The sequence below is a fragment of the Peromyscus californicus genome, unplaced genomic scaffold (assembly GCF_007827085.1).
Source record: "Peromyscus californicus insignis strain IS unplaced genomic scaffold, ASM782708v3 Scaffold_3__1_contigs__length_106647218, whole genome shotgun sequence".
Lineage (NCBI taxonomy): Eukaryota > Metazoa > Chordata > Mammalia > Rodentia > Cricetidae > Peromyscus > Peromyscus californicus.
The window spans coordinates 52,583,621-52,605,006 of NW_026294551.1; the positions used below are offsets into that span (position 1 = coordinate 52,583,621).

The window sequence follows — 21,386 nt, forward strand, 5'->3', positions numbered from 1 at the left end:
CCTGGTGGCCCTAAAAGGTAGGGAGTGTTCTCCCCAGTTTACAGGTGAGGAAGAACTGAGAAGTTACCTGCCTTGACCAAGTAATAAGTGATAAAGTCAAGACTGGGGCTGTACCCTGAATCTGGAGATCTCCAGACTGGACTCTCGACTCCTGAGATTCAACTATTTCCTATACTATTGATGTACCCCTACTTATGACTAATTACAACGAGATTGCAGACCCGTGGTATTTTGGCATAGTTATTTTATTTTCCATATATGCAACTGAGAAAGTTAATATGGTTTGGTTTGGTTTTGCTTGGTGCAAGGGGTTGAACCTGTTAAGCCAAAACCCCCTTGGGGTTTAGGGAAGGGGCTTTTGTTTTCACAAATTTTATTAACATATCTATTACTGTACATGTGTGTATGATGTTTTTGTGTGCATACACCATGGCATGTGTACATGTGGAGGTCAGAGGACAACTCTGTGGAGTCAGTTCTCCCCTTCCATGTTTCTGTGGGTTCCAGGGATTGAACTCAGGTCATCAGCACCTTCCCTACTAAGCCATCTCTCTAGCCCCTCCCTGGGTTTTTTGTCTGTTTATTTGTTTTTTTTTTTTTTTGATTGTTTGTTTTTTTGTTTGTTTTGTTTTGGTTTTGGTTTTTCGAGACAGGGTTTCTCTGTGTAGTTTTGGAGCCTGGCCTGGATCTCACTCTGTAGACCAGGCTGGCCTCAAACTCACAGAGATCCACCTGCCTCTGCCTCCCGAGTGCTGGGACTAAAGGATTGCGCCACCACCACCCGGCTCCCTCCTTGGGTTTTTGAGACAGTCTTATGTCGCTCAGGCTGGCTTTTCCTTCACTCTGTAGTCCAGGCAAGCCTTGAGCTTGCCATCCTCTTACCTCCGTCCCTTAAACAGCTGGGGTTGCAGACAGGCCTGTGCAATCAAACTTGGTTTATATATTTATTTTTATGTAGATGAGTTTTTTCCCTCTGTGAATTTAAGTGACCCACATGGGTACAGTGCCTGTGGAGGCTAGAAGAGGGTGTCAGATCTCCTGGAACAGGAGTTACAGGCCACTGTGTTGACTCGTGTGGGTGCAGGCAAGAACCGAACCCTGCTGCTCTGTAAGAACAGCAAGTGCTCTTAACTGCTGAGACTTCTTAAAAGCATAGCTCCTTATCCCATCCCCCTCGTTTGCCTCTTTCCCCACTGGTCTGGTATGAATTCTGAGCCCAAGGTTTCAAGGTCAGAGTCCTGGGGAGCCTGAGGTATAATAATGGAACAGAAAAGCCCGCGTCATTGCTGTCATGAGGTGAGGGAGTGCCTGCTAGAGATCCGGCTAGATGAACGGGGCTGACTGCTCCAGTGACCAGGGTTATGGCTTGTCTCTTGTGTAACAACAGTTCAGCTTGAGATCAAAAACTGGTCAGGAAGTGGCCATCACTACAAGGCAAAGGGAACGCTCCCAGCACCGCGGAGGGAGGAAAAGGTAGGTGGTCCTGGGCAACACTGATGGTCGGACAGCCGCCTTCCTCTCCTCAGTTATTTTTGGTCTCAGTGACCTGCAAGTTTCCTGTCAGTGGGTCTGGAAACTGCAGGAACAAATTCTCATTACTGACATGAATGCCAGGAGTCCAACAAGTCCGTCCACTCCCCTCCCCTTAACACAACAGCAGTAGGGATTGAACCAGGACCTACACAAAACTGTATGCCCCCTTTAATTATTTTATTTTAATTTTTGTTTTTATTTATTTGTTTGTTTGTTTATTTATGGTTTTTCGAGACAGGGTTTCTCTGTGTAGCTTTGCGCCTTTCCTGGAACTCAGTAGCCCAGGCTGGCCTCGAACTCACAGAGATCCGCCTGGCTCTGCCTCCCGAGTGCTGGGATTAAAGGCGTGCGCCACCGCCGCCTGGCTCTTTAATTATTTTACAATTTTGAGACAGAGTTTGCTAAATCGCCCACGCTGACCATGAGTTTGCCTCTGCCTCGGGAGCAGCTAGAATCACAGGCTGGGCTCTCCTGTCTTCCCCTCTGCCTCTGCCCCTCTCGGCCCCAGCGGTCTAGAATTTTCAAGGCTTTTCTAAAAAGCCGCCCCAGGTGCTCTATGTTTGTTTAACTCTTGCCTCACCTATCCCTTCGTACCCACGCTGCCTGGCAATTCTCGGATCCCTCACTAAGCAAGTTAGTTCCTGCCTGGCCAGGACCAGTTCATCCACCACCAGCCCTTAGATGCACGTCTTGAAATGTGAATGACCCCAGCACCCGCAGAACCCTCGCGGTAGGTCCCTGGTCACGTGGGATCTAGCTTCCTCATGTCCCTCCTTACGCATGCGCCCCCCTTACTACAGGTTCGGAACATTGCTGTAAGCCCCGCCCACCCCTCCGGGCCCACCCCCTGCTCCAGAGACCTGCATCCTAATTGGCGAGCTGGGGGGTTGGATGTGGGCCCACTTAGGCAGGTGCTGAATCCTCAAAGATAACATAATCCACATCCAGACTCTCCTCGGGGTTGTGGCCCGAGTCCAGTTTTGTTCTCTGGCTTCTAAAGAAATCATCTGGCCCGGGTCTGGATTCTGAGCTGTGGGCTAACCGGTCCCAGTCTCCGTGGCAGGTCCCGACTCGTAGGCCTCCCTCCTGTCGGGGAAAAGGCGCAGGCGCCCCACGCTTTAGCAGGAACTTCCTAGCGACCAGCCACAGCTTAGCGCCGAGCGTCCTGCGGGGTGGGTGGGTTAAAGTGGGCGGTCTAAAGCCCCGATCAGGCACGGGCTCCTCGGGGCCGCGGCGGCTTTGTTCCTTCCCGAATGGCGCGCAGGGCTGAGCCCCCCGACGGGGGCTGGGGGTGGATGGTGGTGCTATCAGCGTTCATCCAGTCGGCGCTCGTGTTTGGGGTGCTCCGTTCCTTCGGTGTCTTCTTCGTGGAATTTGTGGCGGCGTTTGAGGAGCAGGCAGCCAGAGTCTCCTGGATCGCTTCCATAGGGATCGCGGTGCAGCAGTTCGGGAGTGAGTGCTGTGCCTGGGTGCCTGCCATGGCCTACCACCCTCGGAAAAGAGAGAGGGAATCTGGGGACCAGAAAAGGGGAAGGCGAAGGGTCGGGAGGATGCTGAGGGAGGACGGCGGAGACCACCTCGCAGAACCCCTTCCAATTCCCCAGGCCCAATAGGCAGTGCCCTGAGCACGAAGTTGGGGCCCAGGCCTGTGGTGATGACTGGAGGCATCTTGGCCGCGCTGGGGATGCTGCTTGCTTCATTTGCTACCTCCTTGACCCACCTCTACCTGAGTATTGGGCTGCTGTCAGGTGAGACCCTGGGCAAGGGCAGAAGTCCAAGGCCTGGATCTTAAGCCTCTGGATTTTCACCTTCTTCCACCTCTTTCCAAAAAGGCTTAGGAAGAACCTGTGCCCTGCAGGGAATTCTTAAGCTGAATGACTAAACCAGAGATAATGAATCCTGAAAATACAAGCCCAAACCCATCGGCCTGGCGTGGAAAAGGGAGAATTTCTTTAAGATTGTGCTAGGTATTAACTGAAATAGATATCATTGGCCTATTTAATAATAATAATAATAATAATAATAATAATAATAATAATAATAATAATAATAATAAGGCTTTCAATGCTTATCAATGTTTATACACCTGGGCAAAGGAAGATTAACGCAGCCAGAAACCGTAGAGACGGGGCTCTAATTACAAAGTTCTGTTTTAGTTACTTTAGGAACACCATCTCTTGTCTTCCCAGATCCCATAAAGCAGCAGTTCTCAACCTGTCAGTTGTGCCCCCTTAGGAACTGAATGACCCTTTCACGGGGGTCACATTCAGATATCCTGCATATCAGATATTTACATTACCATTCATAACAGTAGCAAAACTGCAGTTATGAAGTTAACAACGAAAATAATTTTATGATGCGGGGGGGAGGGGGTCACCACAACATGAGGAACTGTTAAAGGGTCGCAGCATCAGGAAGGTTGAGAACCACCTCCATAAAGTGTGTTAACCCCATTTTGTGGATGAGATAATTGAGCCTGGGAGAGTAAGCAGAACACTCAAGGTCACAGAGCTAGAAAGTGTCAAAGCCAGCACTAAGATAACCCAGAGCTGTGGGAGTCCAGAGCTGGGGCTGGTCTTCTGCTAGGTAGAACTGGGATTCCTGGGAGTTCTGAGCACCTCCGAAGTCCACAGCCTGCCCCGATTTCCTTTTTGACAGGCTCTGGCTGGGCCCTGACCTTCACTCCGACCCTGGCCTGCCTCTCCCGTTACTTCTCTCGTCGCCGATCTCTGGCCATGGGGCTGGCACTGACTGGAGTGGGCCTCTCGTCTTTTGCGTTCGCTCCCCTCTTCCAGTGGCTGATCAGCCGCTATGCCTGGCGGGGAGCCCTCTTGCTCGTGTCTGCCCTCTCCCTACACTTGATGGCCTGTGGTGCTCTCCTCCGCCCACTCTCCCTGACTGAAGACACTTCTGTGGGTGGCCCTGGGTCCCAGCTCACCTCCCTCCTCCGTCACGGCCCCTTCATCCGTTACACACTTGCCCTTACTCTGATTAACACTGGCTACTTCATCCCCTACGTCCATTTGGTGGCCCATCTGCAGGACCTGGGTTGGGACCCACTGCCTGCTGCCTTCCTGCTATCAGTGGCCGCTATTTCTGACCTCGTGGGCCGGGTGGCATCTGGTTGGCTGGGAGATGCCGTCCCGGGACCTGTGGCGCGGCTGTTGATGCTTTGGACCACCCTGACTGGGGTGTCACTGGTTCTGTTCCCCGTGGCTCAGTCTCCCACAACCCTGGTGGTTCTGGCTGTGACCTATGGCTTCACATCAGGGGCCCTGACCCCAGTGGCCTTCTCCGTGATTCCTGAACTGGTGGGGACTGGAAGGATTTACTGTGGCCTGGGACTGGTGCAGATGATAGAGAGCATCGGAGGGCTCTTGGGAGCTCCTCTATCAGGTAAGGGAAATGGGGTCACCAACTGGGCCAGGGATGTCATGTTGCATAATTGGAGGAAGGAACCACTCTCACTATGGTATGTTAATGTTGCCCTTTAGTATGTTACAGTACACAGCCTGCATAGCCAGTCATAACGGTCCTGAGGTTGGGTCACAGAAGGACAGAACTTGGGTCTGAGAAGGTCTGGGTGGAAAGACGAAGAGGAGCCCAGTGAAACTGCAGGCTGGGTTTTTAGAAGACCTAGCTTGACCTAATACCGTCTTCTTTTCCTTTGGCCCACTGGGCCCCTGCCCAAATGTCTGAAACATCTGGTTAAAGTTCTCCATGTTTAAGATGCCAGAACCTCCTGATCTTTAAACACCTTCCTCTTAACTATTAACTGAAGGCTTAGAAGGGCCACTGTTGCCAGAACAAAACACACAGATATGCTTGACTTAGTATGGCTCACCAGATTACCACAGGCTGGTTTGAGGTCTTCTCCAGGGAGGGCGGTGGCTGAAATGACATTTGAGGCTGTTTAAGAGACTAGAGGCTCATATTCATTCAGTCCTACCTTGGGAATCCCATCTCTTCTAAGATAATGGGTCTTCCTTTGCCCCCAAACGGACCTAGGCCATTAGCCCCAGTGTGCAGATCACCCATGTGTATTTGTTTTTCTCTCTCGGACCCAGGCTACCTCCGGGATGTGACAGGCAACTACATGGTTTCCTTTATGGTGGCCGGGGCCTTCCTTCTGGCAGGAAGTGGAGTTCTTACCACCTTGCCCCATTTCTTCTCCTGCATCTCAGCTTCTACCTCCAGACCCCGGGACCTTAGAATAGAGACACTGGATACCAAAATTCCCCTGCCCAAGGAGGAGGGGTTAGGAGAAGACTGAACTCCACCAGGAGACAGTGGTCATGGAGAGCCAGAGCTTGGCAGCACCGGGTCTTCTACCCCATCAAGGCATCCACAGAAGCACAGTGCCTTAGGATTCTTGATCTGCCTCCACCAGAGCAGACCTGGGGTTCCTGCGATTTATGTGCCAACCCTTTGTATTTTGTGGACGACTCTCATATCACCTCCTTTGTTCTCCCAAGATTTTTCTGAAGGATCCAGGAGATCTCAACCCACTGAGTTCTGAATCAAATCTGAAAATCAAAGGTCGAGGGCCTTCTCATGATTTATATGTGATTTCTGGTGTCCCTCGGATATAAAACAAATAAGGAAACTGGACAATAATTGTAACCTCAAAAAGAGCCAGAGGCCCAGGTGTTTGGGGCTGCTAATGGGGTCATGGCGGAGCAGAGAGGTGGAGATGTCCATGAGCTCTGGTGACCCAGAGTTCTTCTCTCCATCCACTTACCTCCCTCTTCTCCACTATTCCTGTGATACAGAAGGAAGAAAATGAAGAGAAACATCTATGTGTGGAGGAATGTGGCTTGGGAGCACCAGCTGCAACCTAAGATCCTTGTACTTTTAAGACAAGAGCCTCACCGTGTAGCCCAGGCTGCTCTTGAACTTGAGACCTGGCCTCCTCCCAAATGCTGAGATTACAGGTGCTCACAATCATACCCAGATGGATTTTTGTTTCTCTTAGGCTAACAAAGGCAGATCAAAATGCAAGAAAAAGTATGAAGTTTTGGAGCTGGAGAGAAAGCTCAGCAGTTAAAAGCACTTCCTGCTCTTCCAGAGGGCCAGAGACACCCACACATGGTAGTTCACAACCACCTATTAATCCAGATCCCGGGGATCAGATGTCCTCCTGGCTTCCGTAGACACCCACACACGTGGCATACATTCACACAAACGCACACACACATATAGCATAAATAAAAATCAATCTTTTTTAAAATAGGCCTGGAGACAGAGCTCAGCAGAGGGCTTGCTGCTCCTCCTGGTGCCGTTTGGCTCAGGGCATCCACCCCAGGCAGCTCACAACTGCCTGGAAGTCCAGCTCCAAGAGATCTGGCCTCCACAAACCCACACAAATAAAAATTTAAAGTATAAGATTTAGATATGCTCCCTAACAAATTGAAACTGACTAGCTCACAACTTCTCAAAGGCCCACTTAAGGCAAGGATTTGAGCCAAGGAAAACTGACTAGACAGGCATCCTTCCTCACCGCCAGGGCCCCTGGGGTCCTATTGCTTTCAGCTAGAATTTTATTTATTTATTCATTCATTCATTCATTCATTCACTCACTTATTTTTCCCAAGAGAGTCAGATAAAAATCCTTTATTAGGGAAGGGACTCCAACAAGGAAATAATCAACAAGTGGTGTCCCGGGGGGAGTCAGCGCCCCCTGCCGAGCGCAGGGGGACCTGTGGAACTGGGAGCAGCTCCCCTCTCTCAGGGGGAGGGGTTGCTGGAGGTGAGACTGGACGGCAAGTTGGGAGGGCCCTGGGCAGCCCCATGTAGATGAAGCTGCCAGAGAGGATGAAAGAGCTGCACACCACGAAAGAGGCACTGAAGTCTCCTGTCTTATCCCTTAGGAAACCTGAGAAAAGGGGTAAAGGAATTTAGAGGCCTGGCATCCCAGGGGCAGAAGTCTGGAGCGAGAATCGGCAGGCTCAGCCCTTACCTGACAGGGGAGGGCCCAGGAGTCCCCCGAGGCTCATCAGCATCATCACCAGCCCTGTAGCCTGCACCACACCGCCAATGCCCACCAGCCCCGGGAGCACACCGAAAACCAGCGGGGCGTAACTCCCGGCGCTCAGGCCGTAGGCCCCAGCCGCGGCTAGCAGGGGCACCCCCCATCCGTCCTCCGTCCCCTCAGTGGGCACTAGCCCCACTGCCAGTACCCCTAGCCCAGTCAGAGACCCAAACACAACCAGAAGCCGCGGAAGGGGCACCCAGCCCTGGTCTGCTAGCCATCCGCTGACCAGTCGGGCACTTGCATCTCCCACGGCAGCGACAGCCACCACCAACGCTGCCCCGTAGCCCCCCATGCCCTGGTCTAAAGCGTGCGGACCCAAGTGCACGTAGGGGACGAAGTATCCGCCCCCAATCAAGGCGGTGCCCAAAGCAAAGATGGAAAAGGCTCGGCGCCTGAAGAGACCTAGGCCAAGGGCAGCTAGCGGGGTGCGAGGTGGGGCCAGGGGGTCACCAGAGAGAGCTAAGGGTCGTAGCAAGGCGCCACAGGGCGTGAGGTGGAGGGTGACAGCGCCAAGGAGGAGCAAGGCACCCCGCCAGCCGAAAGTATCAAGGAGGAACTGCAAGGCAGGTGCCAGCAGCAGCGAGGATGCCCCATTACCGGTGAGCGCCAACCCCACCGCCAAGACCCGGCGGCGGGAGAAGTACCGAGAGAGGGTACCCAGGGCAGGGGCGAACACCAGGGCCCAGCCGGAGCCTGCAAACGGATAGGACAGAATGAGGGTCCGAGGATGGTGGTTCTAGCATTCCTTAGCCCTGCTTCTACCGCGCGCGCGCGGACACACACACACACCCCGCCTTGTTCGGTGTCCTACCCCACAAGAGGCTCCCCCATTATCACCCCTGAAGCATACGAGCATCCCACTCTTCTTACCAGCGAGGAGGCCCAGGCCGAGGTAGAGGTGCAGGAGGCTTCGGGCGAAAGCCGAGAAGACCAAGCCAAGCGAGGTTAGGACGCCCCCAACCATCACCACGGGGCGTGCCCCCCAGCGAGTGCTCAGGGCGCTGCCCACTGGGCCTAGAAGGGGGCGGAGTCAACGAAGACATGCCCCGGGACCCCCAAACTATCTCCAACACTTCTCATTGGCTGTTTTGCCTGGCCTGGTAACTCCTCCCTTTGACCTCAAGACCCACTCTTCTAGAACTTGGTTCCACCAGTAGCTCTCAGGTTGTCTGGTAATCAAGTCTGCTGTCTCCCATCACTACATTCACGGCCTCTCCACCCGGTTCCCGCCTCCCACCTCGGGGGCCCCCCCTCACTGGCTGCCTGCTGCACGGCCAAGGCCAGGGCGCTGACCCACGCAGTGTCCTGGGCGCTTCGTTCAAAGTGCTCCGCGAGGTCGGGGAGGGCAAGGCCCAGGGAGCGTAAGAGCCCGTAGGAGAGCCCGTTCACGGCGAATGCTGCGGCCGCCACCACCCAGCCCCAGCCCCCGTCCGGGGGTCCGGCCGGCTTGGGGGTCATCGCCGTCTGCTGGGGTGGGGAAACACCTGTGAATGAAGTCTCCACGCCTGGGCCTCCGCTAGGGAGCTGACGTCCCTGAGATCCAGCCTCGGGCTGCTCGCCCAGGGTGGGCACGTCGCCCCGAGCATGGGCGCGGGAACCAGGCCTAGGGATAGAAGTCCTGGGTGCGCGTGAGGTCCTGGAATGGGGGGGCAGCAGGATCCCCCAGGTCCGGGGCTCCTCCTTCCCAAACCCTCTTTCTCTTACCCGACCTCTCCCGGCGTTGGGGGTAGGGAAAGGGCGAAGGTGGGTTCGGCCGGATTTTCTCTGCGCGTTCCAGGCAGGCAGGGTTCTGCCGAGCAGCCAACCAGGGCAGAGATGGAGCCCAACTTGGACCCGCTCTCTCGGTAAACAGAGATCACCACAGGGGCCCGAGCCACCTGGGACGCGGGGTGGGGGTGGGGGTGTGAGTTGCGAGGGCGGGGGCAAGCGAGACAGCCAATCCACCAAGCCTGGGCCCAGGCCTGACGCCGAGTCCCACGGGGATTGAATTATCCACACACAACCCCCAGTCCTGGAGAGGGAACCGCGGGGAATGAGTGTGCCCGGTGGCCGCGCCCCGCCCCTCCCCGCGCCTCTCGGCGCCGCGGGGCTCACGCCCACGCACCTGCAGCCGGCTGCGCACGCAAGACCAGCCGGGTTGCAATCCCTGCTCGGCCGGCTGCCCACGCGTGAAAATAGCGGTGGTCTCCAAAGCCTAAAAGAGTTCTTCGATTCTCGCATTTGTTGCTGAGGATCCTGTAAACCTCCGACATCAAATCACTGGCCTCCAATGGACAATACTAGCAAGCCCTCACCGGGAAGATGACTTCCCAGTACCAAGACCTGTGATGTTCCAGGCTGTCTTCACACACACACACACTTTGTCATTTTGTCTTCACAATACCTCTATGACGAAGGCGCTATCCCCATTTTAGAAATGGAGTAACTGATGCTTAAAGAGGTTAGGTGACATACCCCCAAATCGTTCAGCTTCAAAAAAGAAAGGGGAAATATTTGAATTTAGGTTTAGCGTACTGTGGGAGGATATAGGCTGAACAGACCTAGGAGTGAAAACAGAGCCCGCCACAGTCGAGGGAAATAGCCTGGAGACAGATTGATGTGGACTGCCCTGGAACGGGCAGCATCTATGCAGAGCCACAATACGTGGGATTCTAAACCAAGGGTGGCTGGGAATAGATGACATCTTTGCCACCAGAATCGCTAAAGGCTTAGGCTAGATTTTTTTTTTTAAAAGCAAAGTAAGAGTTCAGAGAAATGAACCAGATGTTTTTGTATGTTTTTGTTTGTTTGAAGACTCTAGTGAGCATCCCTCTTTAAAGATCGCTCTTGCTTTACTTCGCTGGTTTGACTCAATAGGTGTGTTCTTTGGTTTAATCATTAAACAATGCCATTGAAATTTCAGCAATTTGCAGGTTGGAGCATGTATCAACCCATAGCCACAGGATGGCAGTGTTTCCTAATGAGAAAGCATCTGGCTAGAAAAAAGAGAAGAAAAACAGTTCAAAAGTTGTGAAACTAAAGAACGCAGACAGACTTTCAGCGGCAGACCATGGTGGGTAAAGCCCCACAATCATCAAAGGCAAGCCAGGCTACCTTTCCATCCCACCCTCCTGCCCTGGGGAATTAGCTTCTTCCCTACTCCAGTCTGTCTATTCTTTTGTCAATTCTAGCATATGCCACTTTTCTCTGCTGAAATGTCCTATTACAGGAGACCTTGAAGGCTTAAGGCCCTGCTACATACGCCTTAGGAAAGTGGCCTCACTGGTTTCACCAGCCAGGAGTTGTCTTTGTAAAAGCCACTGGGGTGGTGGAGCCTGCAGGTACTCAGTCACCAGGGAGGCAGGGAACTGGTTTCCCCAGAAGGCTGGTAAGGACTCTGCTGTAAGTTGAACCAGGTCAACCGAAAGAAATCGCTCTCTCCATGGTGAAGTAGAGATATAGCCAGGGAGGAGACTGGGGCCTCTAGGTCTGGGTTGTACCAAGTAATGCTGTGCACCTTGGCAGTATGAAAAACCCGGAAGCCTGGGATGACCGGTTGTGAAAGGGCACATTCCTCTTCTGCCTTATGTTCTTAGCCAGAATTGTTGTGTGTTGTTCTTGGAGGTAATATAGCATTGGAAAAACGGACCCCCACAAGACTTAGCCAGAATTGTTGTGTGTTGTTCTTGGAGGTAATATAGCATTGGAAAAATGGACCCCCAACAAGACTTAGCCAGAATTGTTGTGTGTTGTTCTTGGAAGTAATATAGCATTGGAAAGATGGACCCCCAACAAGACTTAGTCAGAATTGTTGTGTGTTGTTCTTGGAGGTAATATAGCATTGGAAAAACGGACCCCCAACAAGACTTAGCCAGAATTGTTGTGTGTTGTTCTTGGAGGTAATATAGCATTGGAAAGATGGACCCCCAACAAGACTTAGCCAGAATTGTTGTGTGTTGTTCTTGGAGGTAATATAGCATTGGAAAAACGGACCCCCAACAAGACTTAGCCAGAATTGTTGTGTGTTGTTCTTGGAGGTAATATAGCATTGGAAAGATGGACCCCCAACAAGACTTAGCCAGAATTGTTGTGTGTTGTTCTTGGAGGTAATATAGCATTGGAAAGACGGACCCCCAACAAGACTTACTGAGCCTGATTCTCAGCTCTATCGCTTATCTGATTGCAAACAAGTGTCTGTTTCCTCATTTTTAAAAATGGTTATAATAATAGTTACCTGATAGGGTTGTCATAAGGATTAAATTTGTCATGGTGTATGCGTGTGCAGGTAAGAGACTTAGAACAAAGTCTGAAGACGATCTGTGCTCCATGGTCACCACTGTAACTCAGGGCAACTTGACGAGACTCCGCAGCATTGTTTCCCTTTGCCAGGTGGCTACTTCCGACTCAAAACGGAGCTAGCAAATTCAAGGTCAGTGAACCACATCAATCCGGTGAGTTTTAGCAGAATCACGTGGGTTATAAAGTATGAATATTTATAAGGAATTTAAACGGAAATTGTGACACCTTTCCTTTTTGCAGGGGAGGCAGGGGCTCATGAAGCCCAGGCTGATCCCAAGTTCACTGTGTAGCCAAGAATGACTTTGAACTTCTGCTACGTGCTGGGACCACAGGTAATCCCTTTGAATGAATATATAATCCCACATCTGGCCGTTTCTCCTTCCAAGCAAAATGTATGGCCGTGTGCATTGTCAGAAGTTCTGACCACTGTAAGGAGTCCCTTCCTGCGCCATTTAAGGTTCCCTAGTCCCAGACAGAGACTGGATTGCTGCAGCGGTTCATTTCTTGGTGGTGTCTGCACAGCGTGCAGAGCATTTGTAAAACAGGACCTAGTCTTCTCTTCCTTAGTCATCACACCATGAGGCACACCCCATGAAGCTGTAGGTGTGTGCCTGGGGACAGAAAGCATGGCAAAAGGGGCAGAAATCAGAGGCATTTGGGCAGCTTCTTCATATACTTGCTTTTCTCGGGCCCAGTTACATAGATACCACTTCCATTTGACAACGGATTGCAGCTGTGTATGTACAGCTTTGTGACTTGGCGGGTCAGATAACACCTAGCTCATAATGGGCAGCTCACGTCACATGGTAACCTGGTAATTCATCATCAAAAGTTTAGTTTCTAGGGCTGGAGAGATGGCTTACCAGTTAAGAGCACTGGCTGCTCTTCCATAGGACATAGGTTCAATTCCCAGCAACCACGTGGCAGCTCACAATGGTCTGTAATTGCAGCTCCAGGAGTTCTGACACCTTCACACAGACACACGTGCAGGCAACACCAATGCACATAAAACAGAAAATAAAATCAATAATTTTTTTAAAAAAAGTTCAGTTTCCACTAAGGTCCAGTAGCGTGGTGGAGAGCCATGCTCCAAAATCCCAAGGGCCTCCACTGTGGTTCACCTATAGCGGCCTGCCAGAGACTCCACACAGCATCCCTATCTGCCACTGACACCTCAAGTACCATCGGGTCCGCTGGATCATATGGTCCAAGTGGTAGATCAGCCTGCACTGCAGCCTGGACCTGCTGTGAAGAGCCTTCTCCTTTCCAGGCCCCACACAGAGCTAGCAGCTTTCGAAGTCACTTGGTATATGGGCCAGAATAGCACACCCAAGTGAGGAATGTGCTGTCTCCAGAATCCAAACAGGCCCACTAGACATTGTGCTTCTCTCTTGGTGATAGGAGGGGCCAGGTGCGATAACTTACCCTTCACCTTAGAAGGACTATCCCGGCATGCCCCACACCATTGGACTCTTAAGAATTTCACTGAAGTAGAAGACCCTTGAATTTTGGTTGGATTTATTTCCCATCTTCTGATTTGCATACGTGTTACCAATGAGTTCAAAGTGGTTGCTATCCTCTGCTCACTTGGTCCAATCAGCATAATGTTGTCAATACAGCGGACTGGTGTGATAATTTGTGGAAAGAAAATGTGATCAAGGTCACTTTGAACAAGGCTGGAGAATCAATATACCTTTGAGGTATAACTGTAAATGTGTACTACTGGCCTTGTTAGGTGAAAGCAACTTGTCTCTGGCGGTCCTTAGGTACATGTGCTAAGAAAAAAAATCGTCTAGGTCACTCACTGCATACTAGGTGCTAGGAGTTGTGTTAATCTGCTCAAATAAGGACATCACATCGAACAGCAATTACGATTGGAATCTCTGCTTGATTAGGTTTGTGACATTCAACTGTCATTCTCCATGATCCGTCTGTCTTCTGCATGGACCAAATGGAAGGGTTAAAGGGAACTGTAAGGACCGCCACCCCTGCATCTTTCAAGTCCTTGATGGTGGCACTCATTTCTGTCACCCCTTCAGGATGTGCCATTGGTTTTGGTTGGTTTTTGCAGGGCTGAGGATGAAGCCTGAGACCTCCCGCACACACAAAGCAAACATTTCTCAACCGATCTTCAGCTCCAGCCCACAGAATCTTTGTTACACACACATATGTATAAATACATGTATTTATTCTGTTCCTCCAGAGACCTTGCTCTGGTACAGAGAATTTTGTTTTTAATCATTGTGGCATTTTTGTTTTTCTTGTGCTTTCCAAGTTTGTGAGAACATGCCAACTTCCTTATCTTGACTCCAAAACCAAAAGAGGAATCAAAATAAGTTGTATTCATTTTTATATATTTACAGAGTGGTAATGTACACCTATAATCCTAGCACTCAGGTGGCAGGGACAGAGGGGTCACAAGGTCCAGGCCAGCCTGAGCTACATAATAGTACATAATAGAGCTACATACACAGTTCCAGGTCAGTTGTATTGTTGTGGAACTCTGTCCTTAAGGGATGACATGGCCATTGCCATCTTGACACCAGAGTCGCTGTGGCTACCTGTGTGTGAGATGCACACTAACAGTTCCTTGTGGATGGGAGAGGACTCACAAAGGTCGTGTGGAGACACAGGGGTAGATCACCAGGAGGCACAAAGGCAGTCAGTGCATGAGGTACTCACAAGGCCCCACCACCTCTTGAGAATACACAAGCATCCAGTAACTGCTGCAGAAAAAGATCCTCTGCTGGTTCAGCTGGCGGTAAGTGGCCCTGCCACCCCTTCAGGGATGTGTTGCAGGTCCGGGTTTGTTTTTGCACTGATAAGGATGAAACTCAGGCTTTCTGAAATTCTTCCTCACCCATGCTTCTGTAAGTAATCCCAGTTAAATTCATTGACTCACCAAGCTAGACTTCAGTGGCACCTTTTGGGGGAGATGGGGACAACAGAATCTCACCATGAACTCTTGACCAGCCTGAACCTCTTATGCAGTAGACCAGGCTGGCCTCAAACTCACAGAGATCCATCTGACGAGGAAACTGGGGCTAAAGGGCAGGGGTTAAGGGTGTTCACTGCCAGGCCTGGCTGAAAGCATTTCTTTTGTCTGTCCTCAGTGCCCCATCTGGGGTGGACAGACTTTTTTACATCTCCCCTGGAAAATTATGTACCCGTTGGCAGCCAAACAACCATACAACAAAACCAAAGATGATTTTGGGAGAAGCAGCTGCCTTGTCCCCCCGCTCTGGATGATAAGACATGCAGCTGAAGATGATCTATTTGAAGGTGGAGTATCTTCAGGGGGGATCCTGAGATAAGCACCCTTACTTTGTTGTTGTTGGGTTTTCTTTTACTCTAGCCCCACCTTGGCATGCCATAAGGTTGTTGGTTGTTTTTACTCTTTTGGGGGCCTGCCACCCAGCTCCCAAATAAATACACACTGACGGAGGCTTATTATTACTTATCAGTGCCCAGCCTTAGCTTGGCTTGTTGCTTGCCAGCTTTTCTTAAATTATCCCATCTACCTTTTGCCTCTGGGCTTTTTCCTCTTCTTACTTCTGTAATCTTACTTTCACTCTTACTCCATGGCTGGCTGTGTGGCTGTGTGACTGTGTGGCTGTGTGGCTATGTGGCTGGCCCCTAGCATCCTTCTCTCCTTGTTCTCTTGCTCCTTCTTCCTTTTCCTCCCAGATTTCTCCTATTTATTCTCTCTGCCTGCCAGCCCCACCTATCCTTTCTCCTGCCTCGCTATTGGCCATTCAGTTCTTTATTAGACCATCAGGTGTTTTAGACAGGCAAAGTAACTCAGCTTCACAGAGTTAAACAAATGCAGCATAAAGGAATGCTGCATCATTAAGCAGCATTAACATCTTTGCATCATTAAGCAAATGTTCCACAGCATAAACAAATGTAACCATCTTAAAACAATAGTCTACATTATTCCCTGCTTGTATGTCATAGTATCCTTCTTGCTGTGGTAGCAGTCATATTGTTGCTGCTGTTCAACCAAGGCTGTGCCATCTGAAGGTGAAACGTCTATGGAAGGGATCCCAGTATGACCATCCTCTTCTATGTGCTAGAAATGACACACCTCCTTGATGAGTAGAGTCTGCCACGTAACCATGAGAATCATTGCCCAACCCCACCAAATGGCTGATGGGTAGAAAATACTTTGCAGTCCCCTAAAGGAGCACATATGGGACAAGTTCCTAAGAAGGCTTTGGTATCAGTTGTGTGACATTTGCTATGATGATAAGGCACGAGGATCCTGAAGACGACTCAGTGGATAAAGACACGTGTCACCACCATACATGATGACCTGAGCTTGATCTGCTACACCCACATGGTAGAAGGAGAAAACTGACTCCCACAAGCTCTCCTCTGACTACATATGTGTGCATGCACACATAAGTGTGTGTGGTGAAGGGAAGGCATACAACTGTAGCTCAACTGTCTGCCCAGAAAGAACCTGCTCATCTAAGGGACAAATTGCAACATGAAAAATACGTTTGGAGTCTATCCTTTTCAATAGCCTCTTAATTGGTAGGAAATGTGGAAAAACAAGAGGAAAAAAGGGAAGGCATTGACTTGCTGTTTCATAGGATGGGGCATGTGAAGAATATAAGGGAAAGAGAATACAAATTAGATCTGTGTTAAATAGCCCCACTTGAGATCCAAAAACACAGAACCCATAGGAAAAAATCTGACAGTGAAGAGGGGTAGGGGGACAGGAGATACCCTTCAGGGCCAGCCTGTAATACAGAGGAAGGGAAAACCCATGATTCAGCAAGCAGGTAGAGACCTTGATAGTGGTCCAGAGCAGAAAACCACGATAATCAGAGACTACTCTGAACTGCTTTAGCTGGAAAAGACCAAAAAATTATACAGTGTCTCCAACCTTGGCTGGTGAGAATATGAGACATGGGCGGGGGGTGGGGGGAGTCAGTCTGGATGCTGTGGAAGCAAAGAGACTGAGTAATACAGCTACTCCTTCATCCTTGACTCAAAGATTGTGTATCTCAGACAACATGAGAGAAAGCAGTCCTGTTGGCGATACTTGCTTGTTACTGGTTGAGGTCCCTGTGAGTATCGGGGACTGGAAGATAACAGAGGAAGGACAAGCACTTGGGGGACTTGGGGGTGTGTAAGAGAGGCAGTGTAAGCTGGGCAGTGGTGGCGCACACCTTTAATCCCAGCACTCAGGAGGCAGAGGCAGGCGGATCTCTGTGAGTTCGAGGCCAGCCTGGGCTACAGAGTGAGTTCCAGGAAAGGCGCAAAGCTACACAGAAAAACCCTGTCTCAAAAAAAAAAAAAAAAAAAAAAAACAAGAGAGAGAGAGTTTGTCATCAAACTGACGTTTCCCTGACCTGATAGGACTCTGTGCACAGGAGAGCCGGGAAAGAAGGCCTGACATCAGTGCTTAGTGGTTTGGCTGAGCCCTGCGGTGGGCTATTTTCTTTACAAGATAAGAGAAGTGCTGGAAGATCTGAGTGATGCTGGCATGTAAATCATGTTCATAGAGTGCCAAAGCAAGCAATACAGGATCAGAAAAAGGAAAAGCAGACATGGGACTTTTCCAGGTCACTCAAAAGCAAATGTAGCAGGTTTTTGTGGAGTTGGAGTCCCTAGGGGGAAAAGCTGTTAGAAAGCCAAAGTCAGTGCTCGTGAGCCTCTGTGGGGGCAAAAGGAGTGAACGACAGACCAGAGCATGTGGAACAGAGTACGTTGTTCCCAAGGGAGGGCAATTATCTCACCAGAGGATGCTGAATATATTTCTTTTCCAAGGGAGGAGGTTGCTCACGAAGCCCAGGCAAATGTGACCAGCAGAACGGCAGCGACAACCCTAGAGCCTATCAGATTCAGGAAGCCGGAACGTGTATGGCAAACAGCAGTACAGCCCTTCTCCTGGGCTGGCCTCATAGCAGATGGAACAGCACGAGCCAGACTTACTGGACCCTTCGGGAGTGAAGATGTGTGGAGACAGTGCAGCAGCACCCAGGGTGAGGAAATGGAATAGCTATGGAGAATGACAGAAACCAAAATCAGATCACGCCTCTCATCTGTGATGCTGTAACCAGTATTGCTCTTTTGAGGAAGCAGCTGATGCAAAGTGATGGAATATTTTCATGCTGGCTTGGACCTTACTAACATTATTTTTTCTTTTTTTTTTCTTTTCTTTCTTTTTTGGTTTTTCGAGACAGGGTTTCTCTGTGTAGCTTTGGAGCGTGTCCTGGAACTCACTCTGTAGCCCAGGCTGGCCTCCAACTCTGCTTCCCGAATGCTGGGATTAAAGGCGTGCACCATCACCACTGCCTGGCCTAACATTATTTTCTAACATCAGTTTAGCTGACAGATCCCAAGATCAACTGGCACTCGCCTGAAATGGTTGTTGGTGGGACGTCTGAGATCCTGCCCACCCTTTGTGAAAAGGTTTCATTATTGGATGCTCACCTCCAAGTGTTTTACCCGTTTAGACAAGCATGGAAAGTGATGAAGGTACCTAATGGAGACGGTGGGGAACAGTCCACACAGGGACAAGGGCCGGGTACAGTGGTGCTATTTGGGGGGGTTTATGGTTGCCTAAGGTGTGACACCCAACAAGATGATTGACAAGAATCCTACAACAACAGCTAGTGCCTGTAAGTTAAAATAATGGTTAAAGACTTTGAATTAAGGTACCTTGTCTGGGTGGGAAAAGGCATTCCCAGAAACTGTAAGAGTTTTTTGTTTGTTTGTTTGTTTTGAGACAGGATTTCTCTGTGTATCCCTGGCTATCCTGTAACTTACTCTGTAGACCAGGCTGGCCTCAAACTCAGTCATCTGCCTGCCTCTGCCTCCTGAGTGCTGGGATTCAAGGTGTTCACCGCCACCATCCAGTGCTGTAAGGTTATTGAATGAAAATCTCAGTGGCAGAAATGGGCCTCCATCTTATGAGATGTTGATCAGAGATGCCCCCTGCTGAAGACTGGCTATTGCCACTGTCTTTGGGTGCATGCCAGAACTAGACTTCAAGACCCTGTTGCTGAAGACACCACACACTTTAGTTGCAAGAAATGGGGAAATCAGATTGGAATTGAACCCAGAGGGCCTTCTTTGCTCACTGGCTTTCGTGGTACCAGAAGGTACTCTGCAGACTTCCGGGGGAGGATTGTCATCTACAGTCTTGTTTGGTTATGGACCCTGCATGCTACACTATGACATGCCACGCAAGATGTGCCCACGGGTCCAGTAGCAGTACAACTGTTACCAGTGCAACCCACGGCTTTCTAGTTGACTTTTTTTTTCAGATTTACTTATTATGTGTAGTGTTCTGTCTGCACGCATCCCTGCAGGCCAGAAGAGGGCGCCAGATCTCATTACAGATGGTTGTGAGCCACCATGTGGTTGCTGGGAATTGAACTCAGGACCTTTAGAAGAACAGCCAGTGCTCTTAACCTCTGAACCATCTCTCCAGCCCCCTCTAGTTGACTTTAAGGCCCCCTTTACAGGAAATGACACGTGTTTGGTATTGTAAGACAAAAATCCCTAGTGGAGAAGTTATTGCTGTTGTTTCCCGAAATGGATATGATATGCCTGTCAAATTGCCTTGTAAACATTATGTTTAGATCCCTAGGTTATTGCTCTTGTGGGTCTTGGCTGGAAGCTTCTTTATAGAGTGGGTGGAGGTTACTATTGAAAGTATAAATGACAATTGCTGTGGTAGAGTGGAACAATGCTCAGCTTTAAGTGGGGAAAAATAATCATATGTCCATATCACCTCCTCCAAGGCTCAGGAAACATGGCAGAAGAGAGAGAGGAAAGAATATAAGAGCTGGAGAAAAGAGTGGAATATTGTGGAACTGTGTGCTCTGGACATGACAGGACTGTTTCTATCTTGGAATCATGTGGCTGTCTGCATGAGACACTCACATGACTGGGCCTACTAATATCCCCCATGCGGAAGTGGGCAGAGCTCCCAAAGCTCACAAGGTGGCGTGAGTGGTGTTTGAGGGACTCGTGAGATGTCTCAGGCTCCCATCCTCCCTTGGGGATACTCAAGTGGCTAATAATTGCTGAGAAGGGAGGCATGTCTTTCATGGTGTCACTCACCGATTGCCCGTATCCTGTAAATATCCTGTAAATAACTCCAACTAAACTCATCGTTTCACCAAGCCAGACTGTTTCCTTTATTCTATCATCATCGCACTAGTCTGGGGGTGAATAGGAGTGTGTTCACACTTCTCCAGGAAAAGTCATACACTGCTATATACAGAAGGCCCTGTCTGAAAAACTCTGTGTGTGTGTGTGTGTGTGTGTGTGTGTGTGTGTGTGTGTGTGTGTGTTTATAGACATCTATCATATCCATCCCTGGGCTGAGGAGTAAGGAGACATGCATGAATAATAATTTAAGTCTTCCTTCTCCTAGTCCCCACAATCAAGTCAGAGAAACAGTCACAGAAAAGAAACCTCAGCACAAGGACAAAGAAAACTACTCTGGAGTGGCCCATGAGAGGAAACTGACTCATTTAGTTTGGGCCTCCTTGCAGGCTTCACAGAAGAGGATCCCTTAAGCAAGGCCTCGAAGGATGAGTAGGAGTTCGCCAGATGAATATGGTGGGTACGAGGCATTCCAGGCAAATGGCAAAACTTGGAGAAAGTTGAGAAGGCATGAAGTAGCTTGGCATATTGTCTACTGTTTGCAGAGCTGGAAAAAGTCACTGTGTAGGGCAGTGGTGGGGGGACATTTTGGGGTAGGGAGGCCTGTCTGGAAGGCCTTGAGGCCAAGCAAAAGAGCGGAAATGTTTTCCAGGAGATATGTCCCCCGAGTTTCTGTGGAAGGAGGGGCCACTAAAATGGGAAGCTGGACACGGGAGAGAGGAGTCATGCCATAGTCAGAGGATTGAGGAGAATATAAAGGACAGGCTTTTACACAGGAGGAAGTTCTCAAAACGTCATGTTTAATGTTGAAAATTCAGAGGGAATTTTACACCTTACTTTTATGACTATTTATAGGAAACGAATGCTTACACATTGTCTCCTCATTTCTTCAAGAAAAGGAAAACACTCCAGGAAGATGCACACAATCGTTCCAAGCTATTGTTTGCCCTGGCACACTGCCGTTAAGGGTGACATACCCATAGATTGAACAGAAGGACTCCTCCAGGAAGTCTCCCCAGACCACACCAAATCTGCCTACAGCAGCTGTTCTCAACCTTCCTAGTGCTGCGACCCTTTAACACAGGTCCTCATGTTGTCTGACCCCCAACCATAAAATTATTTTGTTGCTACTTCATAACTGCAATTTTGCTACTGTTAGGAGTTGTAATGTAAATCTCTGTGTTTTCGGTTGGTTTTAGGCAACTCCTGTGAAAAGGTTGTTTGACACCCCGCTATAGGTCGTGACCCACAGGTTGAGAACTGCTGGCCTACCAGACTTGTTTGTTTGCTTACGATAGGGTCTTGTGAGCTGGGCGGTGGTGGCGCACGCCTTGAATCCCAGCACTCGGGAGGCAGAGCCAGGCGGATCTCTGTGAGTTCGAGGCCAGCCTGGTCTACAGAGTGAGTT

At 49.9% G+C, this 21,386-nt stretch overlaps 2 protein-coding genes and 1 long non-coding RNA gene across 9 annotated transcripts; 2 read left to right on the forward strand and 1 right to left on the reverse strand.

The window, feature by feature from the left end:
• The first annotated feature begins 2,392 nt into the window (after positions 1-2,392).
• Positions 2,393-6,482, forward strand: Slc16a13 (solute carrier family 16 member 13). Its single transcript, XM_052756734.1, has 4 exons — positions 2,393-2,985; positions 3,138-3,281; positions 4,192-4,929; positions 5,601-6,482. The coding sequence occupies exons 1-4, from the start codon at positions 2,787-2,789 to the stop codon at positions 5,804-5,806; spliced, it is 1,287 nt and encodes a 428-aa protein (XP_052612694.1). The 5' UTR covers positions 2,393-2,786; the 3' UTR covers positions 5,807-6,482.
• Positions 6,483-7,131: 649 nt separating this feature from the next.
• Slc16a11 (solute carrier family 16 member 11) lies at positions 7,132-10,244 on the reverse strand. Of its 3 annotated transcripts, none has more exons than XM_052756729.1 (6): positions 9,672-10,244; positions 9,272-9,356; positions 8,824-9,170; positions 8,438-8,581; positions 7,493-8,260; positions 7,132-7,408 (listed from the first exon to the last, which is right to left on the reverse strand). In XM_052756729.1, exons 1-6 carry the CDS (start codon positions 9,817-9,819, stop codon positions 7,179-7,181), a joined length of 1,722 nt encoding a protein of 573 aa, XP_052612689.1. In that variant the 5' UTR covers positions 9,820-10,244; the 3' UTR covers positions 7,132-7,178. The 3 variants fall into 3 exon arrangements, with proteins under 3 accessions (XP_052612689.1, XP_052612690.1, XP_052612688.1); XM_052756730.1 differs by having other exon boundaries at positions 8,824-9,034; positions 9,672-9,920; XM_052756728.1 differs by having other exon boundaries at positions 8,824-9,356; positions 9,672-9,918.
• Positions 9,239-19,992, forward strand: LOC128121760 (uncharacterized). Of its 5 annotated transcripts, none has more exons than XR_008222250.1 (6): positions 9,239-9,411; positions 10,470-10,619; positions 11,832-11,975; positions 12,086-12,177; positions 15,803-16,923; positions 17,627-19,992. It is a non-coding gene; the product is annotated as an uncharacterized LOC128121760 (long non-coding RNA). The 5 variants fall into 5 exon arrangements; XR_008222252.1 differs by having other exon boundaries at positions 15,803-15,957; XR_008222253.1 differs by lacking the exon at positions 15,803-16,923 and having other exon boundaries at positions 17,627-17,841; positions 18,043-19,992.
• The last annotated feature ends 1,394 nt before the right edge of the window (positions 19,993-21,386 follow it).